Source organism: Sinocyclocheilus rhinocerous, unplaced genomic scaffold, assembly GCF_001515625.1.
Source record: "Sinocyclocheilus rhinocerous isolate Xijiao unplaced genomic scaffold, SAMN03320098_v1.1 scaffold1590, whole genome shotgun sequence".
In the NCBI taxonomy this organism is placed as follows: Eukaryota; Metazoa; Chordata; class Actinopteri; order Cypriniformes; family Cyprinidae; genus Sinocyclocheilus; species Sinocyclocheilus rhinocerous.
Window position 1 is genome coordinate 598,466 of NW_015651328.1, and position 10,669 is coordinate 609,134.

General features: G+C 38.2%; 2 protein-coding genes across 2 annotated transcripts in view; one reads left to right on the forward strand and one right to left on the reverse strand.

Annotated features, from left to right (window-relative positions):
- LOC107712760 (collagen alpha-1(XVI) chain-like) overlaps positions 1–5,215 on the forward strand; it is a 61,236-nt gene extending 56,021 nt beyond the window's left edge. Inside the window, exons 65-69 of the mRNA XM_016518098.1 lie at positions 2,281–2,478; positions 2,783–2,846; positions 3,201–3,377; positions 3,470–3,547; positions 3,656–5,215. Coding sequence (XP_016373584.1) covers positions 2,281–2,478; positions 2,783–2,846; positions 3,201–3,377; positions 3,470–3,547; positions 3,656–3,852 — 714 coding nt within the window. The 3' untranslated portion in view covers positions 3,853–5,215. The remainder of the gene's footprint in view (positions 1–2,280; positions 2,479–2,782; positions 2,847–3,200; positions 3,378–3,469; positions 3,548–3,655) is intronic.
- Positions 5,216–7,292: 2,077 nt separating this feature from the next.
- Positions 7,293–10,669, reverse strand: part of LOC107712764 (collagen alpha-2(IX) chain-like) — a 20,216-nt gene continuing 16,839 nt past the window's right edge. Inside the window, exons 30-32 of the mRNA XM_016518100.1 lie at positions 8,818–9,006; positions 8,644–8,721; positions 7,293–8,561 (exon numbers count right to left, since the gene is read on the reverse strand). Coding sequence (XP_016373586.1) covers positions 8,356–8,561; positions 8,644–8,721; positions 8,818–9,006 — 473 coding nt within the window. The 3' untranslated portion in view covers positions 7,293–8,355. The remainder of the gene's footprint in view (positions 8,562–8,643; positions 8,722–8,817; positions 9,007–10,669) is intronic.

Sequence of the window (10,669 nt, forward strand, 5' to 3'; positions counted from 1 at the left end):
AAGACTTGAATCTTAAAGCTGAGGACTTGCAACTCGACTTGGACTTGCCTGTCTTGACTTGGGACTCGACTTGGACTTGCCTGTCTTGACTCGGGATTTGACTCGAGACTTGAATGCGAAGACTCGAGACTTACCGTATTGTCCCGAATATAAGACTATATTTTTTTCTTGGAAATACATCTGAAAAAACGCGGTGGACTTATATTCAGGGTCTAGACTTTGACATGTCAATAATACACCCACTTCCAGAAGGTACATCTGGAAAAAGGGGGGGTCGTCTTATAATCAGTTGTCGTCTTATATTCGGGCCAATACGGTACTTGTGACTTGCAAAACAATGGCTTGGTCCCACCTCTGGTCTTTGCACCATTGAACGTTGACATCTTTTCACATGCATTTGGATACATCTTATTCAGGCATAAGAGAGAGTTTTTCCCTCCCATCTATGCATGCTCAACACATCCTGCTAGTTTTTACATTTGTCAGGTGGCTCCATCTGCAATCACAAGAGCATGTTATCTAACCTCACTTTGCCTTCACTCTTTAGTTTTTTCCTCCCTCATCTGCCACAGTAGCCTGTTTGAACACCACTCTCAGCTTACATAGTGACACCATTATGCTCCATAATAAAGCCATGCCAGGAGCCTCTATATGTCACTGTGACAGGAGAGCATTGTCAGGTTTTTGAAGTTTAGGTGTGAATGCGATGAGAGCAGTGCTTTTCCCTCAACCCATTTGCAGAAGCTCTGTATAGACTGCTACACGTGTTTACATTAGTGTTGGGAATGCTACTTGAAACTATGAAGTATTAAAACTATCCTACCTTACAAGCCATTAGCAAAAAGTAGCTTAACTACATTGAAGATATTTAGGGGGGCAATGTTTTTAGATATGTAACTACTAGCATTAATTAGCATTTGAACCAATACAATTAGACAGCACCAATATTTATATAATGAAACTGAAAACATAATAATGAACAGCATTAATTATCTAAATATATATCCACAAAAAAAGTAGATATGAAATGCAAAGTAAGAAATCAATATTTGTTTGTTTTAGGCCATTTTCTAAATGAGCCATACATTTTAGTGAAAAAAAGCTTGCTCAGCTGCAGTGTAGAACTAAAGAACTAAAACCTTTTTAAGTATCTTGGTTAATTTTAAATAAAAAATAAAAGAATAATAATAATATTAATATTAGATGGAACAAATTAATGTAAGAAATGTTGACTTGGCAACAAAATAAAATAAGTTTATAAGTAAGTACTAAAGTTACTAAAACTGAAATAAAAAAATAAAGTTATAGAAATATTTTTAAAAAAATGATAAAATGGAATAATAAAAATAAAAAACAACAAAATTAACTAGAACTTAAAGTAAAACGAAAATGAAAATATTTAAAAAAAAAACTAATTCAAAATAGTAAATACAATAATATTATATTAATAATGTTAAAATAACACTGCTTAGCTGCTTTGAGTTCAATACAGTACAATTAAAAAAACAATAATAAAAAAACAATTGTGTTGAATGTCCATAAGTGTTTTTAGAATTTGTGTGTTATTCTTTGCAGGCCACTTCATAAATCCAGACAAAATTTCCATTCATTTGGGGCTAACAACAGTAAAAAATGTTTACTATTGTACAGTACACATATTGTAAGTTGAAATAAGTTGACATGGGTAATATGGACCTTTTCGAGGAATCAACTGCATTTTTTTTTATTCATTCTACATTAAGTGAATGTAAATGAGGCTGTAAGGGAACAGAAGTAAACCATGGCATATACATTACACTGAATTGTCACATCCACATCCATATAAATATAGAGAGAGAGATTTTTTTTTTTTTGTATGTTTTCAAAGCAAAGCCAGGCTACAATGCAAGCCATTAAAGCTATCCTTCACCCATCTGCAGTCTACGCTGACTAAGCTGCATTGATTAATCAATAGCTAATTTACAAAAAAATTGTTATAAAAACATACATAACCAGCAGAGGGCTTTTCAGGAAGTATAAAATCACAATTGAATGCAAACCAGAATGAAATTATAAGCCACAACTGTAGCATTCATTGTATTCACACTTGTTGCCCTTCATTAAAAAAGTAGATGGGACGGACCTTGAAGATTTTATTTTGTGGACTGTATAGTGCTGAGCATGCGTTTCTATATAAAGCCTATTATGCGGTGCTATTACAGGGATCATTGAGTAGCCCGTGGTCATTGTCGTAGAATCACCTGTGTGGTAAATCACAGCTGCTCCTTTGATCCTATCCAGGGCGAAGCAGGGGCTGCAGGGCAAAGGGGACCCCCGGGAGAGCGCGGACGTCCTGGCCCACCAGGAGGAGGCTTTGGTTTTGGCTCCAAAGGACCAGAAGGGATCATAGGACCAGCTGGACCCCGTGGTGAGAGGGGAAATCCTGGTTCACCTGGACCAGCTGGTGCCTCCGGACCACCAGGAATCCCAGGGAATGAAGTGAGGCTTTTTCAGTGATGGTACACTGCCAAAAAACCCTGGCTGAAAGAGTTTATTAACTGACAGAAACAGTTTCCCGCCTACAGTATCGTATAGAACAGTATCTACTTTAAGAATCAATGTTTGCTTTTTATTTTCCTTGTCCACCATATTTTAAACATGAGAGTCGATGCAGCCATTTGTAAATTGGATGTACGAGGCTTACGTTGTCATCCGAGTTAGTTTTAGCGGATGATGGATAAGATATCTTGCAGAATAGTAGATATGAGCATTTTAACTTCACATTGTAACTATTTTTTTCCAGGCTGTTGTAAACTATGATGACTTAAGGTCCTTCATCAGGCAGCAGGTCATAAAGATCTTTGACGGTAAGAGAACTTTTGTAACCAGACATATCTGGAAGCACTGAAGCTTTATTTCTAGATGGTTTATTTCACACAGAAAGTGTCTTAGGATGATTTAATTTCTTCCCCAGCCCTCCACAAAAGATATTGGTTTCTTTTTGATACATCACAACAGTCTTTAAGGCACTTTAGTGTCTATTAAAGCAATACTCTGAGTTAAATACAAGTTAAAATACACGTAACAAGTTCAAATCAGTTTGTAAAAGAAAAAAAATTGTGGGCAGTTTTGCACTTATAATGGTAGTCTATGGGGCAGGCGTACAATTTTTTTATTATTATTTATTTAGGTTGGTTTTCAAAGTTAATTTGTTCCTGCAGAGCGTATGGGCTACTACATGTCCCGAATGCAGATGCCTGTGGAGATGGTTGCGTCCCCTGGTCGACCAGGACCCCCAGGGAAAGATGGAAGTCCAGGCATCACAGGTCCCCCAGGGATACCGGGCCGCTCTGGGCAGATTGGCCGCGAAGGAAGGCAGGGACCCATGGGTCCACCCGGTAAGAGGAACTAATGTGCTAATGTTTCCTACAGCAGTCCAGAGTTCCATTTGCCCAGTCATCCACAAGGTTGCTTTCATATGTGTCCCCAGGTGCCCCTGGTGTAAAGGGAGAAAAAGGAGATAATGGTGTTGGAGAGATGGGAGACACTGGCCCTCCGGGTGCTCCAGGTCTGACTCCCAAGTTTTCAAAGCCAATTTTAAAGTGGAAGTCATTTTGCCAACTTTGTCATGTTTATGCTACTGTAATCTCTTTCTCATTCCTTCCGTTCCTCTCAGGTGTTCCTGGTCCTCCTGGTTACAGTAAGATGGGACCACCAGGTCCTTCTGGTCAGCAGGGCATCCCTGGTATTCCTGGACCTCCAGGACCATCTGGACCAAAGGGCAAGGATGGTCGTTGTCACCCGTCAGACTGTATGAGTATGCCTGTGGGGTACAATCCCAAGGGCCCAGCTTCCAAAGGTCCCATGTACTAGAAAATGGTTTAAGAGAAATAAAAGATGGAGGATGGTACCCACTGATTGACAATCTCACGGTTACCTACCTGTATCTGCTAAGGCTTCTGAGAAGATCCATGGAGAACCAAAGGATTAATGTCATTTCCTTTCCGCATGATGCAATACCAAAAAACTGGTTCACCACCAATGGGGACTTTTATAAGTTATTGTCTGCTGATGAACCGGTGAAGAAAGGCTAAGCATTATTTAACACCACTACAATCAGTGCAACTTCCCAAACTTGAGTGCCTTAACCCCTGAATACTGTCCCATATTGCCATCATTTTTGAGTTTGTGTTTTACAATTATAGTAAATTGAAGACTTCTAGATCCCTGGACATATAAGGTGTTGACAGTCATTATAGGTACCCAGATTTATTCAGCGTTCAATATTTTTCATTTCTTTACCAGGCAAAATATTTTTTGTTTTTCCGATTGACATTTCACACCAGTCTTCAAGGTCCTTTATTAACTATTAAAGCAATATTCTGAGTTAAATACAAGTTAAAATCATCCATGGCATGCTGTTGTTAATGCAGGAATTATTTTGACTCATACCTCATTTTGTGAAAATGTTGACAGCTTTGCACTTATAATGGAATTCTATAGGGCAAGCGTTCAACATTATTTTTTTTAATTTTTTTTTTTATATTTTGCAAATTGAGGTATGAATCAAATAGATTTTCTGCTGAAAATTGCCACAGATGCCGTTGCTAGGGCTTGTATTGAATCTGTAATATTTCTTTAATAATATATTTGTGAGGGGGTCATTTTGGCAGCTGCTAATTTTGCTATTTAACTGCTTTAGCAAAGACAATGTGGCATAAATATCTATCTGTTTCCAGTGAATAATTCCTTCCACAGTGTGAGCCGTTTAATATTAAATAGTTTGAGGTTATCATTAGGCATAGATACAGTTACCTAATTAATTATGTTTATTATTCAAAATGAACTTCCCCAAGGGCTTGTGTTGTACATATTCATATTTATATGTAATGGCTTTTTGTACTTTTTAAAAAAATCATCAGCATGGCAGCCCTTTTTATGGTCGTCTCAGATATTTTGGAATAATTTTATAAGCTCTAAACAAATGGATGTTTTGTAAAGGTAAGTTTTATATGCAATTTTGGGTTAGAATGCAATTTTGTGATGTATCTTGGGACAGAAAGGGATTTTATTTTTATAAGAATATTTCAGTGACACCTATTTCTTGAGCTCTGTGATGACATCTCCTCCTCTACCACTCTACTGGACTCTTAAACTTGAATTTACTTTGATATACTGTACCACTTGCAGCTGAACCATCATGTGCTTCTAGAACACTCTAATCTTAAATATGCTTTGCTAGTCATCCTAAACATCCAAACCCAACCTTCTCAGTTCAGTCATCTCTAAAGCAAACAGCATCTCACTGATTCTCTGCTGCGTCAGCCAGTCTGATGCTTTTACACTCTGCACTTTATCCTCTCGTTGTCACTCCCTCGGTCTGTATGTGGGTGTGAGTGTGTGAAGATAGCGAGAAAGACTCTGTATCTATATTGGGAGGATAGCTGAAAAGTTTTTTTTTTTAATTATGCAGTTTTCATGAAGTAAACGTTACGAGCATGCCGATTTCAGATTGGCCTTTCAACCTTTTATTTATCCAAGCTTTAAAAAATCTCCCCCATCATCATGTATCTCATCATAGCACTATTTGTAAGCAAAGTCATTTGTGTGCAAATTTTTTTCTTTAAAGAAACTTGAGAAGCAATAAAAGTTTTGAAAGCAGAGTTCTCTATGGACTCGTTCACTTGTCAGTCCCTAAACAACATATATACAGTGCCTTGCGAAAGCATTTTTTATTACATTTTATGTTGCTGCCTTATGATAAACTTCTTTAAATTACTTTTTTTCCACATCAATCTGCACTCCATACACCATACTGACAAAGCAAAAACAGAATTGTCACAACTTCGTACATTTATTAAAAAACTGAAATAAGTACATTGCATAAGTATTCATACCCTTAACTAAATATTTAGCTGAAGCACCTTAACAGCTATGTATATGTATATGTATATATGTATATATATTCAGTTTGTAACCATAGCAACAGTTTTGTATTCACAAAGGATGACTGAAATGTCTTGAAATACTTAGTATTGAACCCAAGGGTACAGAGTTTCAAGTTAAATTTTCAACACTTTGTAAATAACAGCATATATGATGGTGAGGGCATGAATTTGGAAATAGAAATAAGATTGCTTATACTGAAAATAGGGACAATGTTGTAACCATAGTGATCAGAATATGAATCAGCGGTGCGAGAAACATGAATTGTGTCCCAAATGACGTACTATATATGATGCATATGATGTCTTTCAAACTTGGTTCCGGGCACCCCCAGGGGGTCTCAAGTAGTACTAGGGGGTCCGTGGAAAACTTAAGAAAAAAAAAAACAGTGTTAAAACTGAATCTAAATGAACTTGAACTTGAACTTAAACTAAAACTAAATAAATACATTTGATTAAAATAAAAAAATTCTTAAAAATAAATAAAAAATAAATGGTCACACTTTAGTTTGGGGACCAATTTTCACTATTAACTATTAACAAAAATATTTGCCTCAGTAAACTCCTAATTTGCTGCTTATTAATAGTTAGTAAGTTAGTTGTTAAGTTTAGGTATGGGGTAGGGATCAAAAATATGGTCATGAAGAAAAAGTCATTAATATGTGCTTTATAAGTACTAATAAACAGCCAATATGCTAGTAATAATACTGAGAACAAGTAATATACTTTATACATATAAATACATAGCTTTTAAATTTTAGGATGGGGTCCTCGCATGAGGATGATATTATTTGGGGGTCCGTGGCATCTAAAAGATTGAAAAACCCTGGTCTAGTGTAGTAATTTGATAAGGTTATTTTGTCATCCAACATTGGAGTGTGATAGACCCTCCCATTCCACACTTCGGTTCATCAGTTAAATAAAACTGAATTATTCAGGTATTTGAAGTGTTTTTTGTTTTTTGTTTTTTAACACTACTTAGACTGTTTATTCTACAAAATGTCATACGTATACAGCATTAGTTACCCAGATGATCAGCTGACAGTGCTGCCATAATGACAGAGAGCATTAAGACATTTCTGACTGCTGAGTGCTGCAACTGACCACTCAGAATCAAGAATTCTAGAGCAATACAATCTTCTGTTGTTGTATCCTGAGTGAGAGAATTGGAGACAGTTTAATGTTTTGTTTTGTTTTTTAAAAAATTACATCAACTCTGTATTTCTTTTGCTTAGAAAAAGTAACGCCGATCAAGTGCTTTAAATTATTAGATAGTATTCATTTGCATTTCATGCTTGCTGCCTTATCACAAACAAGGCTAGACATCGAAATGAATATATTTTATTAAAACAAAAAAGACGTGTGAGATCCAGAAGAGAGAAAGTAAGTTCTTCAAAAGTTAAAACCGTTGCTCCTCTCAGATGTTCACGATACAGAAGAACATTGAGTTTTACAAAACGTTCCTTTTTATTGATTGGGGTAAATCTGAACAACCAGGCAAGAAAACTTGAATGTTTACAGACGAACCAAAAAAAGAACAATAAATAGTCTGTTAATGAAGATAACCAGTTCTTCTCTAAGTACATAACACACAGTATCTTGGAAGTGGCAGGTTTGTATTTCAAAATTCCGGAAAGTCTGAGCATTGTTTGGAGTTTAATCCTGAATGCTGAATTGTTAACTTTGTATCAGTTTTATATTCTAAACCCACTCTGTCCATACAAAATTAATACACATTTACAAAGATTTACAGCATGGAATCGAGGATAAAGTTAATGGGAGCATGTTGCCATCTCACCTAGAAGAGCAGATCAAAGGCATTGATTCATGGTGCAGACAGGCACAATACAAACAGGGGCATAATGTACACGAGGTATCCTCTCGAGCCAGGGAAGCTGATCACTGAAGCACAAGGTAAATGAATCTATTAATAAAGTAGCTTTAAATATTTTTTTTATTGGTTCAATTATAGGGGAATTTCCTGGCATGTAAAAATCTCACCATCATCCTTTATCTTTTAGAAGTTTGGATCAGATTCATAAAACAAATAACAGTTTAAAAAAATAAAAAAACAGCACCTTTGTTTGAACCTCATTCTCACAGTTCTTCTAGTCCAGGGCGCATGATGATGATGTCATCAGTGATGTCACTAGCAATGTTCTCACATCTCTCTGTACTGTGAGGTGGGACAGAGCAGCAGCGGCTAACATTGCCAACTTAAAACTTCCTTTCAAATGTCAAATCATTCATAAACAATCCTAATGCATACAAAAAATTCACAATATCAGACAGCGGCTGTTCCGTCCCCCCTCACAAGGTGTCCAATGAAGAAAAGGCCCGTGTGCCTCTCTTTCCATGCTTCTTCCCCTTTTCATTGTTTCTTTCTGACTCTCTCTCCAAGATGTTCTTATGCCCCAGTAGAGGGCTTGATTTAAGTGGATGGGCCCTTGACTGTTCCCGCCTCTTGTAGTCTGGGAGAAGTGTAGGCGGAGGCTGCCAAACATGCAGCTGCTTCACAAAATCCAGGAAGTCCAGGAGGACCAGCTTTTCCAGGGCGGCCTGGCTCACCCGCTACACCATGTGGTCCTCGCTCGCCTGGCCTACCATCACGTGCCACACCGTCAAGACCTGGAGGACCTGTGAGAAAGCAGGATGGGCTGCTGAGTAAACCAACTCGCCTTCAGACAATTTGGACTTTACCGGTGGACTTTGAACTTACCTGGCAGTCCAGGTGGTCCCGGTTGGCCAGGATGTGGTCGGCCAGGATCTCCTCTCTCTCCCTTTGCACCCCTCTTTCCTGCAAAATGGAAACATGGCGATAGGATTTACAGTAATGAGGATGACTGACAGTATTTTCACAAGAGCAAGATCTATATTTAGAAGGTTTTTTAACCTTTAAGACCAGTGTTTCCTATCTGGCCTGAGGCCCCGATCATGCCAGGAATGCCACGGCCGCCTGGCAGTCCATGAGGACCCTGAGGTCCTGGAGATCCAGGTGGTCCTGGAGGACCTGGAGGTCCCATCACACCTGCTCCACCCAGCACCGCTCTCTTGGAGCTCACCGCTACCGCTGCTAACTTCTCTGTCAGAAGAATAGAAGAGCGGGAATTTCAGTGTAAAGTGATTAAGATCAGATAAGTTGAAATTTCATTTCAGTAACAGAGTCATTTGATGCAGAGCATGCTGTTGTGTCTAAAAACACAGGGTGGTGGAAGCCTAGAGCTGCAGTTTTTAAGGCTGAACTTATTTTATTATGAATGCTGTTTTTAGAACGCCATGTCATGCACAAGATGCTGCAAACATTCGTTTACCATACCATGTCGTGCGATACTGAAAAATACGTGAGTGCAGCGGTCAAACATGTCCTTTTCTCACAGACTTAATTAGAAAAACTATTGAAAAGCAGCTCAGTGAAATGTAAAACTTGAGATGCAGGGCAGTGCAATTGAAAAAATGCAAGGTCTGGAGACACATTTCTTAAAAGACGCTTTTCTTAAAATCTAAACTTATTTTAACTTGAGTGGCATGTTTTTATAATGTGGTGTCATGCGCGAGACGTGAAAGCAACACATTCAAGCACATTCATCTAGCATGTTTACATAGAAAAACAATGGGAAAGTAGAACAGTGGAATGGAAAAACGTGTTCTGTGTGAACAGCCCCTTATACTCAATACTGCAAAAGACTCTAAACGTGATCGCAGAGGTCAAACACATCCATCTAGCTCTTGTTTACATAGACCAACACTGAAAGAGCAGCACAGTCGAATAAAAAGTGGTGCTCAACCCTGAAAAGAATACCTGCAAATAGTGTTGAACCTTAGCTTAGCACACAGTCACATCTGACTGGGGGTCCTGCAATATTGGGTAAACTTATTTTAACTTGAGTGGCATGTTTTTATAATGCGGTGTCATGCGCGAGACGTGAAAGCAACACATTCAAGCACATTCATCTAGCATGTTTACATAGAAAAACAATGGAAAAGTAGTACAATGGCATGGAAAAACGCGTTCTGTGTGAAGCTCCTCATGCGCGAGAAGCTGCAAAAGAGCTGAGCACAAGCACAGTGGTCAAACATATCCAACTATTGCATGTTTAAATAGAAAAACAATGGAAAAGTAGCTCAGTGAAATGTAAAAATGTGAGTTCTTATAACTTAAGCGCTGTTTTTAGAATGCCATGATGAGGGCCATTCCCACATAACACGCATTTGCTTTGAAAAACGTAAGACGTGGACAGTGAAATGGGGAAAAAATGCAGGGCATTTTTTAAAAGTTGAACTAAAAGTTGAAGATGCTGCAAAAGACACGAGCCCAACAGTCAAACATGTCCGTCTAGCCTGTTTACATAGAAAAACAATGGGAAAGTAGAACAGTGGAATGGAAAAACGTGTTCTGTGTGAATAGCCCCTTATACTCAATACTGCAAAAGACTCTAAACGTGATCGCAGAGGTCAAACACATCCATCTAGCTCTTGTTTACATAGACCAACACTGAAAGAGCAGCACAGTCGAATAAAAAGTGGTGCTCAACCCTGAAAAGAATACCTGCAAATAGTGTTGAACCTTAGCTTAGCACACAGTCACATCTGACTGGGGGTCCTGCAATATTGGGTAAATATCATTAAGATAACAACCCAGAGGTGGACATTCATCTGTTGACCAGTTCTCGAAGTGTCCCAGTGACCAAATCTCCACATCTAATCTATTTTCCAATGGGGAATGAGAGAGGAATCCTTCCCCTCGC